Below are 20,308 nucleotides of genomic sequence, written 5' to 3'. Positions count from 1 at the left end.
GCTGCTGCTCCAGTTTCAACTTCCACCTGACTGTGTTGCTGCTCCAGTTTCAACTGTTCTGCCTTATTATTATTCGACCATGCTGGTCATTTATGAACATTTGAACATCTTGGCCATGTTCTGTTATAATCTCCACCCGGCACAGCCAGAAGAGGACTGGCCACCCCACATAGCCTGGTTCCTCTCTAGGTTTCTTCCTAGGTTTTGGCCTTTCTAGGGAGTTTTTCCTAGCCACCGTGCTTCTACACCTGCATTGCTTGCTGTTTGGGGTTTTAGGCTGGGTTTCTGTACAGCACTTTGAGATATCAGCTGATGTACGAAGGGCTATATAAATAAATTTGATTTGATTTAAGCATTTCCCAGTTTAGGTCACCTAACAGTATGAACTCTGAAGATAGATGGGGGGCGATCAATTCACATATGGTGTCCAGGGCACAGCTGGGGGCTGAAGGGGTCTTTTATATGTATGCATGCTGATGGACTTAACTGCTAAAACAGACTGCACCAGAGAGATTCATTTCAATATTCCTCCAGTTCTTACGCACTTGCAAGCAGGCCAATGCAAGCGGCCATGTTTTACATTTCTCATTTTATTTTTTCCCACCCTCTTTGAAATGGAGCCTAAACTACAAAAAGAGAGTCTTATTTTGAGAACTAAAAGGTTGCTATGGCAAAGCGACTCACTTGTCCAGGTTTTCCAGTAGGGTGTGACAGAAGACGTTCAGGTAGCCTCCCTCCACCGCGTTGTGAGACACATCCAGCACAAACAGGTACACTGCAGGCTGAGGGGGACGCAGCTGGGGAGAACACATGCTTTGCTCAAAACATTCAACCAGTTCACATCTGCAGTCTGACGTGTGTCTGATGGAGACCTGAGGGCAAACTGCTTCTGGATGGATGAATACTAACCATGTAATCTGAAGAGGCTATGAACTCCACAGTGGAGTTCTGTACCTCTGGCCTCTTGTGGGGCTCTCCATACGAGCGGGTCACTGGGTTATACATAAACTCATCAGGAACTGAGGAAGAGAATATTTACATTCAGGTGATTTAGCAGATGTTACTGAACATCAGCATTTGGACAGTGCTGCCCTTGTACACCTATTGAATAGAGGGAACCGTACCATCGTTGACCCTGTAACAGAGATTGCATTTCCATCTCCTCTGGTCCAGGAAGGAAACGAAGGGGTTAATGTAGGTGCGACAGGAGCGACATCTCACTATGGTGTTGGACGTGATCACTGGGAGTTGCTATGGATAGAGAGATTCTGTGATGAAGATTATTTATTTCATCTGTGGTTTGTTACAAAGTTATTCTGAAAATTTGGTCTAAACTCTATATTTGATCTAACCTGCACCTGCAATATGCATCTTGTAAGAGTGGAATCCTTTCTGTAAACACCTTATGTCAACACCGACTGGCTTTTTGTACTTTTACCACTTTGCACTTCGACTAACCCTAAAACAATGTATTATTGCACCTCCTCATCCTCCATCTCAACCTGCATTGCCTCCTACTGTTCTGTTTCTGTACTCAGTTTAACTTCCTATGACAGAATGACAGTTTTATTTAGGGGGCATAGTATAGATCAACACTGAAAACCAGTCAATATAAATAGCCACTGACAAGTTTTCTAAGATATTCATTCAATTCGACTACATTTATTACCATTTAGCATTAACACTGGAGTACAGGTACAGTGGAGTACAAATTGCAAATTGCCCTTTCGAGTTCATAGCTCCCTGAAATGTCAGTTCCTTACACCTATCCAATCCTCTCAGATCTACACCAGGAGTTAGGAGCCAGGGGATGTTTGTGCGCAGGGCCCTGGTTGTGTTCGGGTTGGATGTCTTACTGCGAGGTCTCTGAAGGGGTGCAGGAGCAGGCCTAGGGGAAGCCGGGCTTTATTCAGCAGGGCCTGGGTCTGGGGGATGTTGGTCAGAGTACACCTGAACGTGCTGTGGAGGCCAGAGAGAAGAGCGTTTAGCACTGCCTTGCCAGACATGAGCTAATATATTTCATTGAGATAGCAGAGACTATGGATGAACAATGCAGTGTGGAGATAGAGAAGTACGTTTTAAATCAACAATGTTTCCAATATGTGTTTTGCTTGATCCTATCAATAAGCTTGGGAGACCTGTCATTCAAAGTGTTTCAGTTTATGCTGCATATTGTCAGTGAGTTTTGTGCTCAGATACAAGCATATTCTCAAACCCACAAACTCTCCCTCCCTCTTACTCCGGGCTGCAGTTGGCCTTCTTTAGGTCAGCGCTGAGGTTGGGTTCTGGGGCATCCAGGGGCTGGTGGGGCAGCAGGTTCCTCTCCTGCAGCAGGTTGACCGGCCGCAGCGCCTCCACCTCCAGCTCTGGTACACCGCTCAGTCCCCCGAGGGCCGCAGACAGCTGGGACATGTTAGGGAAGGGCTGCGCGGACAAATGGGATGCAGTTAGTCACACAGTAAAATGAGACAGGTAGATCATTACCACAAGGGTCCGGTGTGGAACAAAGATGAACATGATAGAAAGGAACAGATAAGAAATGTATTGACCAGTGGGGTAAAAAGTATTCAATTGTCATACTTAAAGAAAAGTAGACACCTGACTAGAAAATTTCTCAAGTAAAAGTGACCCAGTAAAATACTACTTGAGTAAGTTTAAAAATATTTGGTTTTAAATATAAAAACCAGACGGCACAAATTTCTTAAGATTGTTTAAAAATATATTATTTAGGAATGTAGTGAAATAAAAGAAAAAGTTGACAAAAATATAAATAGTAAAGTACAGATAGCCCAAAACACCACTTAAGTAGTACTTTAAAGCATTTTTACTTAAGTCATTTACACCACTGGTATTGACTTAGTAGGCTAACTCCTTTTCATGTATTTCATGAGGGACCATATTAGAATGAGGAATATATAGTATTTTGATCATTTTAGTCATACACAACCAGGTGGGTTGCACCAGAACATCTTACCTGTGGCAAATGCTGATAGCCAGTTTGGTTGTACCCGCCGTGTGAGGGGGAGGAGTCTGTCCTGGAGACCGGCCTCTGCTGATAGACTGGCTGATTGGGCATGTCGGCAGACGGTGGATTGGAGAACTCTGGAAATAAAGAGAGAAACATTAAAGTTGCATGTACCAAATGGATAGCTGCCCGCTGAGCACATTTGGGACTGTGGTTGAGTGGAGATATGTGGCAGAAGAAATGTTAAATTGGATGACGGATCTGGCCTCAAGATGGGTTGGGTCAAATTTTTCAAATGCCTCCAGAATGCAGAGTACACGTAGCATTGGATGTTAATTAAGAGCTGAGTAAAGTATGTACCTGGGTAGCTGCCGCCTTCCAGGGAGTCGTAGCTGTTGGGCACCGGGGACGCACTGCCGGTGGTGGTTGAGGAACTATCCCCGCCTGAGAAAGGAGGGAGGTGAAGAACGAAACAGAGTTGTGAGGAGCTGTTGTCTTTCAACGGTTTAGTACAACTCTGCAGGGCCTTGGACATGCTGGCGGGAGAAAAATAACACATGAAAGCTGCTGAAATGGGTAGAGTGTCCGCACTGAGATTGGGAGTTGGATCTCTGAAAACATACCAAAAACTGTAAAAATGGAACTCATTGAGTCTTTGCATGGCACTCAGCATTAAGGAGATAGACTAGCCTCCTGTCAGGGGGTGTACTTGTACATCATGTTTACTTACGCTACAGAAACAGGAGATAGGCTCCGGCTCCTATGAGCCATTCCGGCTCGCACAAGCCAAGGCTACTTACTTATAGAGAAACAGACAGCAGTTATCATCATCATCATCATCTCCCTAGGCCGTGCACATACAGCCTTCCATCTCTTGAGTAATTGGGTCGAGGGGCTATGGGGCACTATGAGATGGTGCTTTTAAGTCTCAGCCAAATGCACATCGGAGTTGATTAATCAAATTGGGCCAAATGGAAGGCTGTGACAGTGAACCAAGATAGCACTGCCTGCGCAGGCCAAGAGCTCATTGGATGAGCTCCAATTATCCCAGGCAGCTAAATCTGACTGCCACCCCACTGGATTAAGTGATCTGGATATTAGTGAAACTGGCTGGCTGGGGACACAAGGATGATATGATTGACATGCCCTTGTTCTCGTATGAATTCATGTCATAACACAAAACAGCAAAAGGGTAGGCATAAACAAAAAATGTTGGCCAAGCAACAGAAAGAGACAGAATGATAAGGGACCTGATCAAACAGGACAAACATCTGCAACTTGAAAATGACAATGAAAATGATGGAATGATAGAGAGCGTTTGGAGTGTAAGATGGGGAGGAGGAGCACACCTTTAGCAGGAGGTGCTAGCGAGAGCTAGTGCTGACATGCCTAGGCCTCTACCCTTCTCCCGGCGGAGACCAGTGCCTGCTGGCCCACAGCAACAAGGGACCTGCTATATTTAAAAAGCTGTTAACCTCTAGCCAATTACACAAAACCCAAGGGTGGGACCCACCAGCACCCCTAGGACACTCATCAACACCTTCTTGTTGAAATGGCGCATGTACAGTGCATGCTGATAATCAAAATGGGAAATGTAGTATAATAACATCGTTATCAGCATAGCATAACTATGTTAGGTGCTAAGATTAGAGGTTCCAAACAAAGTGTTGGCTAGTAACTGGCCCAGATAGGGAGCTACAGAAAAGTGGAAAAAAAACACTTATCTAAATGCAAAACCAATCATGCAAAATCAATTGTTTTTCAGGAGGATGAAATTCTGAAATTGCAACGGGAAGAAAAATGCACTTCTTAATTCAGAAACCAGTTGGATCAGTGCCTGTAATTGAAATGCAATCGTTCCTAAATGGTGAGTGGGCGAGAGCTGAGAGGACATGATTGGACAGCACAAGAACGAGTGCGTAGCCTGCATGTCAAGAAGACTAAACCGATACTAAAACAACTCATTTGCTCTCAAACACTACACCCTACTCACATGATTTCACTGATGAATTAAGCTTAATCAAGACTTATCTTGATCAAGAAGAGGTTAAATGATCAGCACCTTTCTGACTGACATGCTTCACTGTGGTTTCAGTTACAATGAGCTATCACTAACATCCATTATCTATTGGGAACACAGTGATAATGCTGGGAGAAGATGTGGCATAGCTGTTGAATGCGTGGAGGCCGTCAGGTGGGCAGTAGAGGGGGGCAGAGAAGCTGCTAGAGATGGGCGGAGGTGGCTTTGAGACATGAGTATGAATGCAAAGTGCCTGGGGTTGAAAGGAAAGTAAGTGCTGCATGGGTTGATGTGAGGGTCAGGTTAGTTGATGGTTATTGGAGTTGGGTTGGGAATAAAAGCTATAAGCAGACCTGCTTCCTCATCCTCCTCCTCCTCCTCATCATCCTCATCAGAGCTGGATGACGAGGGGGCAACGTTGGCGGCGGCGTTGGCAGAGCTAGCGCCACTATTGGCTAAATATCCGTAGTGCATGCCTGTGGGGGGGTGGGAGAGGGTACAAGACAGAACAACCATCAACTATGTGGGGGGTGGCGAGGACAGAGCCAAAAGGACTGAGTCCAGGAAATCTGTGTCTGTGTGGTGGGCACGTTGTTGAGGATGGTTGCGATTCTCCTGCAAAAACATCCCTACTCACTAGCTTCTACCACACAAACCAGGTTTTCATACAAGCTTTTTATGCGAGTAAAGTACAAGTTTAAAAAAGTGTCACGACAGGCCTGATGGAAACAGCAAATTTGGCAGTAAACTTTCCAAACGTCGACAAAACACAAGACAAGGTGGGATCTTTTTGTGTCAGTAAAATTAATAATGCGAGAAATGGTGATGGAAACGCTTATGAACAAATATTGATACAACCATCATATCAGATTTAAACTTGGAGTCACGCGATGACGTGGTAGTGGGAGGACAACACAACTCTGGAAAACATGCAGTTTAATAGGCTACAGATTTAAAAAATGATGAACTTCACAGGGTGGTGAAAGTGCAGTGACAGGCTTGATGTTCCTTTCCAATAAATATTGAGGGTCTTATTCTGGTGACATAATGATCGATGCTTGGCTGCCATTTGATAAATGGCTCTTTTGTCCAGAATAATCTCATCATGTAGGCTATACCAACACCATCTGCCAGCTGTTGGCTTGAGCACACAATACCAGTGTAGGCACATTCACTATAGAATTTTTAAAAATCAACATTTATTTCAAAGTTGAACAAACTATACACAAAGACAACTTTTAACCATTTCCACTGAACATTTTACAAAAACTAGTTTAGTGGAAGAACTGTGCAGAATAACTGTAAAATCTCCCTCAGTTTTTAATGCGACCATGTTTTCTAAAAACTTATTTTCCACTATTTTCTAAAAGATATTTGCCCCGAATTAAGATTCAAACACGTCTGCAGAAAGAATGGGGTGGTATTAAACTACAGTAACTGAAGGTTTACGCCCGGTAACGGAATTACGGTAACAAAATTCCATCGTGTGTACTTGATCTGTACTATACAAAAACGTATAATTATGGATATGAATGTCATTCTCCTCAGGTTTCAGCACTGCGCAGCACAGCAGATTACAGTACGATATACTGTACTCTACTGTATGTATTGCACTATCCAAACTTGTGAAACATACAGTACCTGTCAAAAGTTTGGACACCTACTGATTCAAGGCTTTTTAGTTATTTTTTACTACTGACTACATTGTAGAATAATACTGATGAAACAACACATATGGAATCATGTAGTAACCAAAAGTGTTAAACAAATCAAAATATATTTTATATTTTTCAAAGTAGCCACCCTTTGCCTTGATGACAGCTTTGAACACTACTGGCATTCTCTCAACCAGCTTCATGAGCTGTCACCTGGAATGCATTTCAATTAACAGGTGTGCCTTGTTAAAGTTAATTTGTGGAATTTCTTTCCATCTTAATGCGTTTGAGCCAATCAGTTGTGTTGTGACAAGGTAGGGTTGGAATACAGAAAATAGCCATATTTGGTAAAAGACAAAGTCCATATTATGGCAAGAACAGCTCAAATAAGCAAAGAGAAACAGTCCATCATTAATTTAAGACATGAAGTTCCGTCAATATGGAACATTTCAAGAACTTTGAATGCTTCTTCAAGTCCAGTCGCAAAAACCATCAAGCGCTATGATGAAACTAGCTCTCATGAGGACCGCCACAGGAAAGGAAGTCCCAGAGTTGCCTCTGCTGAAGAGGATAAGTTCATTATTAGTTAACAGCCTCAGAAATTGCAGAACAGATAAATGCTTCAGAGTTCAAGTAACAGACACATCTCAACATCAATCTGTCCTTTGGTCGGATGAGTCCAAATTTGAGATTTTTGGTTCCAACCGCTGTGTCTTTGTGAGATGCAGAGTTGGTGAACGGATGACCTCTGCATATGTGGTTCCCACCGTGAAGCATGGAGGAGGTGTGATGTTGCTTTGCTGCTGACACTGTGATTTATTTAGAATTCAAGGCACACTTAACCAGCATGGCTACAGCAGCATTCTGCAGCTATATGCCATCCCATCTTGCGCTTAGTGGGACAATCATTTGTTTTTCAACAGGACAATGACCCAAAACAACTCCAGGTTGTGTAAGGGCTGAAGGAGAGTGATGGTACTGCATCAGATGACCTGGCCTCCACAATCACCCGACCTCAACTTGCTTTGAGGACAATACAGTGCCACTGACACGGCCCGCTACCAAAACCTGCGGGCTCTCCTTCAGCCAACGTGAGTAAAACATTTAAACATGTTAACCCTCGCAAGACTGCCGGGCCAGACAGCATCTCTAGCCACGTCCTCAGAGCATGTGCAGACCAGATGGCTGGTGTGTTTATGGACATATTCAATCAATCCCTCTCCCAGTCTGCTGTTCCCACATGCTTCAAGAGGGCCACCATTGTTCCTGTTCCCAAGAAAGCTAAGGTAACTGAGCTAAATGACTATCGCCCCGTAGCAATCACTTCCGTCACCACAAAGTGCTTTGAGAGACTAGTCAAGGACCATATCACCTCCACCCTACCTGACACCCTAGACCCACTCCAATTTACTTACCGCCCCAATAGGTCCACAGACGACGCAAACGCAATCACACTGCCCTAACCCATCTAGACAAGAGGAATACCTATGTAAGAATACTGTTCATCGATTAAAGCTCAGAATTTACCACCACAGTAACCTCCAAATTAGCCATTAAGCTCGAGACCCTGGGTCTCAACCCCGCCCTGTGCAACTGGGTCCTGGACTTTCTGACGGGCTGCCCCCAGGTGGAGAGGGTAGGAAACAACATCTCCACCCGCTGATCCTCAACACTGGGGCCCCACAATGGTGCATTCTCAGCCCTCTCCTGTACTCCCTGTTCACCCATGACTGCGTGGTCATGCATGCCTCCAACTCAATCATCAAGTTTGCAGACGACACTACAGTGTTAGGCTTGATTACCAACACCGACAAGACGGCCTACAGGGAGGAGGCGAGGGTCCTCGGAGGGTGGTGTCAGGAAAATAACCTCACACTCAAAGTCAACAAAACAAAGGAGATGATCGTGGACTTCAGGAAACAGCAGAGGGAACACCCCCCTATCCACATCGACGGAACAGTAGTGGAGAGGGTAGTAAGTTTTAAGTTCCTCGGAGAACACATCACAGACAAACTGAAATGGTCCACCCACACAGACAGCGTGGTGAAGAAGGAGCAACAGCACCTCTTCAACCTCAGGAGGCTGAAGAAATTTGGCTTGTCACCAAAAACACTCAAACTTTAACAGATGCACAATCGAGAGCTCTATCACCGCCTGGTACGGCAACTTCTCTGCCCACAACCGTAAGGCTCTCCAGAAGGCAGTGAGGTCTGCACAACACATCACCGGGGGCAAACTGCCTGCCCTCCAGGACACCTACACCACCCAATGTCACAGGAAGGCCAAAAAGATCATCAAGGACAACAACCACCCGAGCCACTGCCTGTTCACCCCGCTATCATCCGAAAGGCGAGATCAGTACAGGTGCATCAAAGCTGGGACCGAGAGACTGAAAAACAGCTTCTATTTCAAGGCCATCAGACTGTTAAACAGCCATCACTAACATTGAGTGGCTGCTGCCAACATTCTGACTCAAATCTCTACCCACTTTAATAATTGAAATTTGGATGTAATAAATTTATCAGTCACTTCAAACAATGCCACTTTATATAATGTTTACATACCCTACATTACTCATCTCATATGTATATACTGTACTCTATACCATCTAGTACATGTTGCCTATGCCATTCAGCCATCGCTCATCCAAATATTAGATATGTACATATTCTTATTCATTCCTTTACACTTGTGTATTAGGTAGTTGTTGTGGAATTGTTAGATTACTTGTTAGATATTGCTGCACGGTCAGAACTAGAAGCACAAGCACTTCGCTACACTCGCATTAACATCTGCTAACCATGTGTATGTGACCAATAAAATTGTATTTGATTTGACCCAACTGAGACAGTTTGGGATGAGTTGGACCTAGGACTGTTGCGGTCCCCATATTACCGCCACACCGGCGGTCACGAGTAGAGGTCGACCGATTATGATTTTTCAATGCCGGTACCGATTATTGGAGTACCAAAAAAGCCGATGCCGATTAATCGGACGATTTCCAAAAATGTATTTGTAATAATGACAATTACAGCAATACTGAATGAAGACTTATTTTAACTTAATATAATACATCAATAAAATCAATTTAGCCTCAAATAAATAATGAAACATGTTCAATTTGGTTTAAATAATGCAAAAACAAAGTTTTGGAGAAGAAAGTAAAAGTGAAATATGTACCATGTAAGAAAGCTAAAGTTTAAGTTCCTTGCTCAGAACATGAGAACATATGAAAGCTGGTGGTTCCTTTTAATATGAGTCTTCAATATTCCCAGGTAAGAAGTTTTAGGTTGTAGTTATTATAGGAATTATAGGACTATTTCCCTCTATACCATTTGTATTTCATTAACCTTTGACTATTGGATGTTCTTATAGGCACTTTAGTATTGCCAGTGTAACAGTATAGCTTAAGTCCCTCTCCTCGTCCCTTCTCTGGGCTCGAACCAGGAACACATCGACAACAGCCACCCTCGAAGCAGCGTTACCCATGCAGAGAAAGGGAAACAACTACTCCAAGTCTCAGAGCGAGTGACGTTTGAAACGCTATTAGTGCGCACCCCGCTAACTAGCTAGCCATTTCACATCGGTTACACCAGCCTCATCTCGGGAGTTGATAGGCTTGAAGTCATAAACAGCGCAATGCTTGAAGTACAACGAAGAGCTACTGGCAAAACGCACTAAAGTGCTGTTTGAATGAATGCTTACGAGCCTGCTACTGCCTACCACCGCTCAGTCAGATACTTGTATGCTCAGTCAGATTATATGCAACGCAGGACACGCTAGATAAACTAGTAATATCATCAACCACGTGTAGTTAACTAGTGATTATGATTGATTGATTGATTTTTATAAGATAAGTTTAATGCTAGCTAGCAACTTACCTTTGCTTACTGCATTCACGTAACAGGCAGTCTCCTTCTGGAGTGCAATGAGAGGCAGATGGTTATAGCGTTGGACGAGTTAACTCTAAGGTTGCAAGATTAGATCCCCCGAGCTGACAAGGTGAAAATCTGTCATTCTGTCCCTGAACGAGGCAGTTAACCCACCATTCCTAGGCCGTCATTGAAAATAAGAATGTGTTTTTAACTGACTTGCTTAGTTAAATAAAGGTCTGTAAAAAATAAAATATATATATATTTTTTTTTTAAACGGCCAAATCGGTTGTTATGTAAACTTGAAATCGGCCCGTCCGATTAATCGGCCGACCTCTAGTCACGAGTCATAAAGCAGTCAAATTCCACATGACTGTTTAGTCGCTAATTAGGCTTTTCCAAGCTCTGATGCTGCTGATGGTCATTAGTAGCCTACCAAACTTGCTAACTGTCTGGTACTCAGCACTCTATTGTCACTAATCACTCTGAAGTCAATGCAAATATATTCGAAAATCTAATCAAACACTTCATGAGAGCCCATGAGCTCATGTTGCGCAACATTTATATAGGCTATGCAATTGCGGGAGAAAACAGAGTGATGGCCACTAATAAAAAGACGAGGATCCATCAGCGTTCTATAGGCTAGACCTACTATGTTAAATTCTCAACTTTCCTAATATTAAGCACATTGCTTATATTTACAACAGTCTGCTAAATGAACTAGTGTAGCCCACAGCCATTTAGCATATCCACATACGGACAACTGATGGTACGCAATTAAATTATTCTGAAATAGACTACATTTTCTTCATATCATGCTTCTTTAGACCGGTCTAAAATAAATAATGGATTTATTGTGAAGGTGTAGGCTATATTACATGGATTTATTCAACTTTTTAAAATGGCTTGTAGGCTGTGCGTGGAAGCCAGGAAATGCTAAATGTGTTTATGTTAATTAACGGTCTACTACCATGAGACCGACAGTTATTTGCTTAACAATCACCGGCTGACGTAATTTCGTGACCACCATAGCTCTAGTTGGACCGCAAAGTGAAGGAAAAGCAGCCAACAAGTGCTCACCATTTGGGAACTCCTTCAAAAAGCATTCATCATGAAGCTGGTTGAGAGAATGCAAAGCGTGTGCACAGCTGGCTACTTTGAAGAATCTCAAATATAAAATATATTTTGATTTGTTTAACACTTTTTTTTAAACTACAAGATTCATAGTTTTGATGTCTTCACTACTATTCTACAATGTAGTAAAAAAAAAAAAAACTTGAATGTGTAGGTGTGTCCTTTTGACCGATACTGTACGTCTATGATAGGTTCAGATTTGGTCCAATACGGTCCGTCCGTGGACATTAACATCAAAGCCAGGGTGGACCGACCAAATTGCAACTACTTTTCAACGTCCATGGGCGTCCAGTGTCGGTCGATGCTCAGTGTGTGAGGATGCTGGTTAAAGTAAATGGAAAAAGAGTGTTCTCATGGCTAGGTGTCAGTAAGAGCTGAGAGAGGTGACATTAACTGGAGAGCAAGAGATAGAGGGAGGGGTTGTCCAGACTCAGACAATTTTAACACTCTTGCTTTGACCACCAGACAACAAAAAGACAAAGAAAACAGTTATGAGCTGAACATAACAGTATGGCAGTGGAAGGGAGGCCAGTAGCAGGTGACCCAACTGTGGTTTGTGAATATTATGATTTCCCATTGTAGCCAATTAAATTGCAGTAATTCCGTTTCAATGGTATCATCATTACTAATTTCGTAACAGATTTTTGGTAATGGAATTACATGGCACAAGGTAATATTTCTTAAACTTACAGATGGTAAACAATTTCTCCAGAACGAAATATAATTGCTGATATTAGTTAGCAGGGGTGTTTACATCAATATTAGTGTGTTTTGATGCATTTGATACATTTTACATATTTTTATCCAGAAATCAAAGCCTTTGCTTATGCCCCAATTAAGATTGAAAATGGTTTAAAAAAATGAATCTATGCCTTCACTTCTGCAAAACATACTCAACTTTCATTTGACACCCAATTTGTTATGCACCTATTAACTTAAGTTGGTGCTCATCGGTTATTTTCGATGGAAATGCCCCTCTTCAATTCACTTATTTAGACTAGGCCTAGAAAAAGAATATGAAGATGAAAAACAGATGCCTTCATCAATCATTTAAATCAAGGTGAGGACGGAGAACCACACAAATGTAACGATGCAGGATCCTATAAAACTTGCATTAAAATGGCCGACATGGGCCTGCCATTGATGACATCAATGCAGATGACCTATACAGATACTATAGAGAGATCCAGGCTAATTCAATAGGTTAAAAGCCTCTCCATTTACCTTGCTGATGCCCTGGGGAGGAATTAACTGAAGTGGATGGGATTCCTAAAGGTGGCATGTCCCGGTCAGCACCCCCAGTGTTGTGTTTGACTCCTCCTCTGTAGTGGTCATGTGTCATGGGTGCCTGGTGACTTTGGTCATAGTGCTGGAGGACTGGGTCTTGGACCGGGGAGAAGAAACCAATTAAGGCAGAGGCAAATATATCAAATACACAAATTGACAAGAAAAGTGGATTGACAAGTGTCTCAAAACGTATTCTGTACGGACATTCTCAACAGTGCCAAGGAGTTGACTGTACCTGCATTACCCTGGCCGTTGACTGTGGCTGGTTGGCCAGGTGGAGCCATGCTATACCCAGGGGGAACCGCTGCAGTAGATGCTGGGTGACTGGTGTCATTTCCTGGGGCGTACTGGTGGAGGGGAGCGCCCATCAGGTTGGGAACAGCTGCTGGGCCGGTGGGAGCCTGGGAGGAACGCAATGTACCGTACTGGCTGCTTCCCGGAACAGAGGGGTACGAGACAATGGGATACAGGGGAGCACCTGGGCTGGTGGGGGGTGCCAAAACCAAGTTTGGCTGCTGGGGGTGGTGTTGCGTTTGGGAGGTAGGGTACTGCTGCTGTCCATAGTAGGCCCCAGGCTGTGCGTATGGGGCTGGTTGTTGGAATGAAGGTGCATGTTGGGGGTTTGGAGGGGTAGCGGAAGTGGGAAGAGTGGTGGGGGTGCCATAGGGCAGAGAGGGAGGGTGGGAGCCTTGGGTTGCTCCGTATGCAGAGGGTGCTACAGTAGGTGCAGCAGTGGGCTGCAGCGGCTGCTGGTGGCAGTAAGCACTGTGATCATTGTTCGTGATTGGAGCTTTTGGGGGGGCAGGGGCACACTGGCCTGGAATGGTTGGGTTGCCCTGCTGTTGAGGCCCGGCTCCATAGTACCCCGTCAAAGGATATGTGGATGGGTAAGTCTGCCCCCCTGGACCTGAAGAGAATAAGAGTTGATGTTAGTTACTTCCCCGGTTTGGGGTAAATTAAACATTGATGCCGATTATTGACAAGGAGGATATATAATTATCATAAATAGTGTGATCAACTATTATCAAAAGTATTACCTTAATATATAATACTAGCTAACGTTACATAATAAATATTCTATAGAAATTATCAAACATGTCAAAGTCATCTAAAGCAGCAACCCAAGAGTAAAATACTTTAGATCTGACTGGCCAGCTGCCGGTGTAATGATGACGCCCTAACGTTACTAGCTAGTGACAGGTTTAAAATGCCCAAGTAAACCATCTAGCTACAGTAGCTAACTAGCCAAGGATTCCTCCCACAATGGACCCCGTGGTGGATCCTGGCTGCATTAGTGAAATAGACAAAGAATACCAAATCAATTTGTGAACATAACAAATATTAGCACAAATAAACTTGCTTGTTTAAGATAGCTGGCTAGTGTGGCAAACTTGAATTGATACTAGCTTACGTTAGCTAAGTAGAAATTTCTCGATTTCTCTTTTAAAATCGGAATTGTCGGTTTTAGTAATAACGTCATAATTTACGCAACTAACGTTAGCTAGCTAAGCTAATTACCAAACGCAACAAATATCCAAGCAACAGGGCTTTCACACAGCCACATTAGTTAGCTAGTTATTTCAACCACTGGCTAGTTTAATCTCCACGGCCTGTTTTACCATTCTGATAGGGGGGTGCTGCTCCACCATTCGGCGTTGAATTCAAGCTGTGACCGAGAGAGGTTTTCAGGCTCGTAAAACCCGGCGCAGACATCTCTTGGTCCCACTGTCCTTTATCAACAGAAAGGCACAGGGTGACAAAGACACATGAAAGGCTGTCACCAAGAGCAGTACTATTCCCATTAGCTAGGTGTTCGTCTGGTGTTTTTGTGAACCCCCTGCCGTAGCTACCTCCTGTTCGGCTTGTTGTCTAGCTATGATGAGGTTCATCCCAATTGAGGCGATTTCGGGCGCGTTCGTAAATTGTCTCCAGTGTGTCAGAGTGCGTAAATTCAGTGCGCTGTTCTGTTGTCTGTTCGTATTTTCAGAGCACACTGGACGCTCTGCGGAGAATTGGGATTGATCCGAGAGTTCTGACCTCACAACCGCAATCAAGCACCCAGGCTAACTGGCTAAAGTTGTCTAGCTTGCTGGCTACTTACAGACACAAATGAGAGAACACCTCACTGAACATTTTAATCGCCCAAGAAGAGTTGGTTAAACTGTTTTCAAATCAAAGTTTTATTTGTCACATACACGTGTTTAGCAGATGTTATTGCGGGTGTAGCGAAATGCTTGTGTTTCTAGCTCTAACCGTGCAGTAATATCTAACACATAATATCTAACAATTTCACATCAATACACACAAATATAAAGTAATGGAATTAAGAACATATACATATTTAGATGAGCAATGTCAGAGTGGCATAGACTAATATACAGTAGAATAGGAGAGAATACAGTATATGCATATGAGATAAGTAATGCAAAATATGTAAACATTATTAAAATGGCTAGTGTTCCATTATTAAAGTGGCCAGTGATTTCCATTCTATGTATATAGGACAGCAGCCTGTAATGTGCTAGTGATGGCTATTTAAAAGTAGAATGGCCTTGAGATAGATTTTTTTCTCAGTCTCTCTGTCCCAGCTTTGCTGCTGACCTCACCTTCTGGATGATACAGGCAGTGGCTCGGGAGGTTGTTGTCCTTGATTATCTTTTTGGCCTTCCTGTGACATCTAGTGCTGTAGGTGTCCTGGAAGACAGGTAGTTTGCCACCGGTGTTCTGTTGGGAAGACCACACCACCTTCTGGAGAGCCCTGCGATTGTGGGCGGTGCAGTTGCCTTACCAGGCGGTGATACAGCCTGACAGGATGCTCTCATTTGTACATCTGTAAAAGTTTGTGAGGGTTTTAGGTGCCAAGCCACATTTCTTCAGCCTCCCGGGGTTGAAGAGGCAGTGTTGCACCTTCTTCACCACATGGTCTGTGTGGGTGGACCATTTGAGCTTGTCAGTGATGTGTATGCAGAGGAACTTGAAGCTTTCTACCTTCTCCACTGCAGTCCTATCGATGTGGATAGGGGGGTGCTCCCTCTGCTGTTTCCTGAAGTCCACGATCATCTCCTTTGTTTTGTTGACGTTGAGTGAGAGGTTATTTTCCTGGCACCACACTCCCAGGTTATATAGAGCGTTAGTGACTGTAACTGTGCTGCTGGCAACAATTTTTGCCAACATTTACTGACACAGGTGTTGCGCGTGCAACAATTCATCAGTTATTCTGTGCTCTTTAACACTGAAATCAGAGTATATAGCCAGAGGAAATTTACAAACGCACCCTGTGTGAAGCTGCTGTTTCTATGTGACGAGCTACAGCTGGCATAACGGCGCCAGCTTGTTAGTAGGCAGATGTGCAAGAGATATAGGGTGCATTCGTAAATTCACTCTGGCTATCTACTCCTATTTCAGAGCGCTCTCGTCTGAGAGTAACAGAGCGCAGAATAACATGAATTTACGAACGCGCAACACCCGTTGAATATGACCGGTGTCAATAAATGTTGGCAAAAAAACGTTATTAAATTGTTGCCAGCAGCAGTTAGTCACTAACGCTCTAGATAACATGAAACAGTCTAACCAGCTCTGCTAGTGCGAGTGAAATGGTCAGAGTGAGGTGTTCTCTCAGGTGTCTGAAAGTAGCTAGCAAGCTAGCCAACATTGTCCTGTTAGCTTGGGTGCTTGACTGTCGGATTAACCCTACTCCCTGTCCTGAGCATCCAGTGCACACTGAAAGCTCAGAGAGCGAAACGCTTTGAATTTACAAACGCCCAGAGCGCACTCTAGGTTGAATTTACAAACGCACCCATAGATGAGATGGATCAGTGTTGAATAATCAGAGTATACTTCTAGCTAAATCAGCACCTATTTTTTTATGTTCAAAATATTGAATATGTAATCTCTAAATCTAGGTTTTTATTGAACAATATACAAGGTCATGATATCTGCGACATACATGACACCTCTGATCATGTCACATGTAATATATAGTGTCTAATGTTAGTGCATTTTTTACTTCAGCCATTCAAGACCCATTCAAGGCAAGCTCATAAAATAACTGTGATGTTGAGGATTCCTTTAATACAAATAGACACTAGCGGTTTGTCACAACAACCACATTTGGGTCTGTTGAACCAGGATTGTCAAAACCATGAGGGTAAAGTTCCAGGTAAGGTCTCTGCTTAGCGCTGTTGAACGTTTTAAAACATCACAATGCATCCTGGGGGATCCTGGGCCGCCCATCTGTGCACTCACACTCCTCTCTCTGTGTAGGTGTGGCAGAGGGCTCTTCTCCCTGGCCCTTGGTCTGGCAGGTGGGACAGCAGGCGGTGTGGCCCCCCTGTCTGCAGGCAGAGCAGGAAAGGACCAGCTGGCAGCAGAAGTGGGTGGAGCACAGCTGGTACTGGTCCCACGGAGAGCCGCAGTATCTGCACTCTGCAGACAAAGAGGAGGAAGGGGAGAGGACTATTGATGAATAGGTCTCTCGTCCTAACAGGAAGGAACTTTTTCTTTGGGTTGGCACATAAGCTCAAAAACTAGACTACTGCTTACATAAAAAAGCACTGTGATAATCGGAAAGTCCTAAGGGCAATTCACAGTTTATACAGACCAGAGATGATGTCACTGTTGGAGGAGATGGCATAGCGCTCGTCAAACACAAACAGTTTGCCACGATAGAAGCCCTCAGGGAACTGTTCCATGTACTTATGAATGCCACCTTTCAGCTGATAAACATCCTTACACACATCCTGGAAGTAGGAGAGAAACATACTTTTAAACATTTGTTTAGGTTGAGCTTTTGGGTTGGATGTAGCATGTTTGTCATGTTTCAATGAGACACTGTCCCTGAAAGGTAAGTTTACTTTTGAGCGGAGATAGGCTGAGCCACGTTCACAGCGAATGCCGCCGGTACAGTACATCAGGACCTTCTTGTCTCGAAAGAGATCAAGGTTCTGGTCAACGTAATCGGGGAAGTAACTGAATTTTCGGATGTTGGGAGCCAAACATTGGCTGAACTGCCCCTGAAAGCAAAAAAATATTTGGTACATTAAACTGTCATTATTATTACTCTATATGATAAATACAAATATACCTACAGAACACAGTGGACAAATGGAGTCAAATCCAATACTTACAATTTTACTCTCATAGAAGTTCCGGCAGTCCAGCAGTATTGTATCATTGCAAGAGTCACCTTTAGACAAAAGAGCCTCCACTTCTTTGTGGAATTCTTCAGGTTCCAGGTGAGCACCTAAGTGGAAAAAACAGAGGCTTAACTCAGGGCCATATTCAACCATTACCAGTTACTGGTTCCATTACGCCAAATAACATATCCAACGCAGACATACGCGAGACACATGTTATAGGCCTACCTGCTAGTCTGTAGGAGAGGGCATCTGGGTCCACTCCCATTGGCACTATTTCCTTGTAGACTCCAACTCGAAGGTTAGAGAAACACTCTGCGCCCCCATCACTGGTCTAAGGAGACATTGAAAACAATAGTGAATGGATCACAGAGAAACATTTGTAAACCTTACCCCAAGCCTTTTTCTGTTGTCAATGACTCCAGCCAAGTCATAGACTGTTCTCTCTGCTACCGCACGGCAAGCAGTACCGGAGTGCCAAGTCGGGGACCAAAAGGCTCTTCAATAGCTTCTACCCCCAAGACATAAGACTGCGAAACAGTTATTCAAATGGCTACCCAGACTATTAGCATTGACCCCCTTATTTATTTTTTTGCACTGGCTCTATGCACTCACTGGACTCTTCCCACACATACTACACCGACACTCCAACACACACACACGCGCGCATATATTGACGCCACACACACTTTCACACTCTTCACATATGCTGCTTCTACCCTGTTTATTATCCATCCTGATTGCATAGTCACTTTTACCCCTACCTACTTATTACCTTGTACCGCTGCACATTGACGTGGCACCGGTACTCCTCTTATATAGCCTCGTTATTGTATTTCTATTTACTTTTTTTTTAACTCTACATTGTTGGGAAAGGGCTCGCAAGTAGGCATTGCATGGTAAGGTCTACACATGTTTTATTTGGCACATTGACAAATAATTTGATTTGATGTTGTTTTTACCTTAAAGTCTTCTTTTTCCATTATCTTGAAGATGGGATGGGAGCACATTGCCTTGATGTACAAGTCCGTCGCCACTTTTGTGCCTCCAACTGTTCCATTTATCCCCTCTGTTGCCACCCTCACCTACAGAAATAGTATTATAACTGAATGGAGTACTGAATTATAAAAAGGAAAATCATCATATTTATATATGCCAGGATTGTGTCATTCTATTACCTTGCCAGTTAACTGGAGTTTTTCACAAAGGGCCTTCTGCCAAGCACAGATGAGCGGTGGATCTGCCAGCAGACAGTAGCAGTAGAGCAGAAGAACCTCACCTGGGCCACTTTACATGTTACAAGAAACAGAGCATGAAAATGTATTAATTTCAGAGCACTATAAAATCCACTGTAATGACTCAACACTGAAAGAGCCCACGAGGAAGCCCTACTTGTGTAGTTGGTCACCGGTGATGTGACTAGTGTCAGGTATCCAGGAGAAGATGTCAACTGGCTCTTTCTCTGTTGATTGTCGTTGTGAAGCGGCTTCTTTCTCATTCGGGCTCAGTAGAATCTCAAATGTGGACTTGGTAAGCTTCTGAATGTCAGTGTCATGAGTCCTTGCCACATGTTTGTGGATAGAAGGAGGTTCCTTAAAGGTCTGGCCACAGCAATTCCAAACTGTTGTTGGAGACTCTGCCTCATGACATGAAGCTATTTTGGATGCCACGAATGTACCAAATGTCTGCAAGATAAGATATGTTTTCATTATGGCATACTAAGAAAATAAGTGGAGTGGATATAGCTAGCTAATAAGATAGCTAACGTTACGTTTGTTACACTCACCCTCCTCTTACATAATGAGTAGTACCTTCGTAAAGTTGCAGAAAGTTGGGGTTTCTCTTGTTTAAAACCATGGGGTGCAATGGTGTCAACATCTATGTTAATTAACTCATCGCAAGCCATAACATCATCGGTTGTCATGTCAATGGTTTGCTAAGACAAGAAACTAACCAGCTAGACTTTTTCTAGACTCAAGTCAAGACTGCATTTTCTTCCGGTTTGCTAGGAAACGTTAGCCAGCCTACTTAGCTACACCAGTGGATAGCTAGCTACCCCATTTTACTTTAACTATGTCAGTAATTCAATCATTTAACGAAGCAATACAAATTGCCATAGAAATCAGTTTACCAACAAAAAATTAGCTGAAAAGTAACAGTTGCTAGCTAGGCCACACCAGTGATGAGAAACAAGGAACAAAACACAAGAATGTCGGAAGACAAATGAAGTACACAACCAA

The 20,308-nt window shown here is 43.5% G+C and overlaps 2 protein-coding genes across 6 annotated transcripts in view; both read right to left on the bottom strand.

The window, feature by feature from the left end:
• The window catches only part of LOC112221007 (protein transport protein Sec24B-like), a 34,902-nt gene extending 19,885 nt beyond the window's left edge, over positions 1–15,017 (bottom strand). The window contains exons 1-12 of one of the 4 annotated variants that reach the window (XM_042303134.1): positions 14,784–15,015; positions 14,553–14,663; positions 13,169–13,840; positions 12,871–13,029; positions 5,339–5,461; positions 3,326–3,409; positions 2,975–3,102; positions 2,240–2,424; positions 1,857–1,959; positions 1,125–1,251; positions 910–1,019; positions 685–797 (exon numbers count right to left, since the gene is read on the bottom strand). In XM_042303134.1, coding sequence (XP_042159068.1) covers positions 685–797; positions 910–1,019; positions 1,125–1,251; positions 1,857–1,959; positions 2,240–2,424; positions 2,975–3,102; positions 3,326–3,409; positions 5,339–5,461; positions 12,871–13,029; positions 13,169–13,840; positions 14,553–14,646 — 1,898 coding nt within the window. In that variant the 5' untranslated portion in view covers positions 14,647–14,663; positions 14,784–15,015. Of the gene's footprint in view, positions 1–684; positions 798–909; positions 1,020–1,124; positions 1,252–1,856; positions 1,960–2,239; positions 2,425–2,974; positions 3,103–3,325; positions 3,410–5,338; positions 5,462–12,870; positions 13,030–13,168; positions 13,841–14,552 lie in introns of all 4 variants that reach the window. The other 3 variants (XR_006079565.1, XM_042303133.1, XM_042303135.1) reach the window with 3 other exon arrangements.
• A 1,961-nt stretch (positions 15,018–16,978) lies between these two features.
• Positions 16,979–20,307, bottom strand: LOC112221006 (thiosulfate sulfurtransferase/rhodanese-like domain-containing protein 2). Of its 2 annotated transcripts, none has more exons than XM_024383044.2 (9): positions 19,855–20,307; positions 19,461–19,753; positions 19,247–19,355; positions 19,031–19,153; positions 18,297–18,402; positions 18,060–18,175; positions 17,787–17,945; positions 17,534–17,672; positions 16,979–17,358 (listed from the first exon to the last, which is right to left on the bottom strand). In XM_024383044.2, exons 1-9 carry the CDS (start codon positions 19,990–19,992, stop codon positions 17,132–17,134), a joined length of 1,410 nt encoding a protein of 469 aa, XP_024238812.1. In that variant the 5' UTR covers positions 19,993–20,307; the 3' UTR covers positions 16,979–17,131. The 2 variants fall into 2 exon arrangements, with proteins under 2 accessions (XP_024238812.1, XP_024238813.1); XM_024383045.2 differs by having other exon boundaries at positions 19,866–20,307.
• Position 20,308: the final 1 nt, after the last annotated feature.

The sequence above is a fragment of the Oncorhynchus tshawytscha genome, linkage group LG21 (assembly GCF_018296145.1).
Source record: "Oncorhynchus tshawytscha isolate Ot180627B linkage group LG21, Otsh_v2.0, whole genome shotgun sequence".
Taxonomy (NCBI): domain Eukaryota; kingdom Metazoa; phylum Chordata; class Actinopteri; order Salmoniformes; family Salmonidae; genus Oncorhynchus; species Oncorhynchus tshawytscha.
The sequence above is the reverse complement of the archived record's forward strand: the minus strand, read 5'-3'. Positions and strand labels throughout refer to the sequence as shown.

Excerpts from the sequence above, each read along its gene's own strand:
- LOC112221006 (XM_024383044.2), bottom strand. The coding sequence starts at position 19,992 with ATGACAACCGATGATGTTATGGCTTGCGATGAGTTAATTAACATAGAT. Across the intron at positions 18,403-19,030 it reads TGGAAAAAGAAGACTTTAAG|ACCAGTGATGGGGGCGCAGA; the intron begins GTAAAAACAACA and ends ATGTCTCCTTAG. Across the intron at positions 18,176-18,296 it reads CCTCTCCTACAGACTAGCAG|GTGCTCACCTGGAACCTGAA; the intron begins GTAGGCCTATAA and ends TTTTCCACTTAG.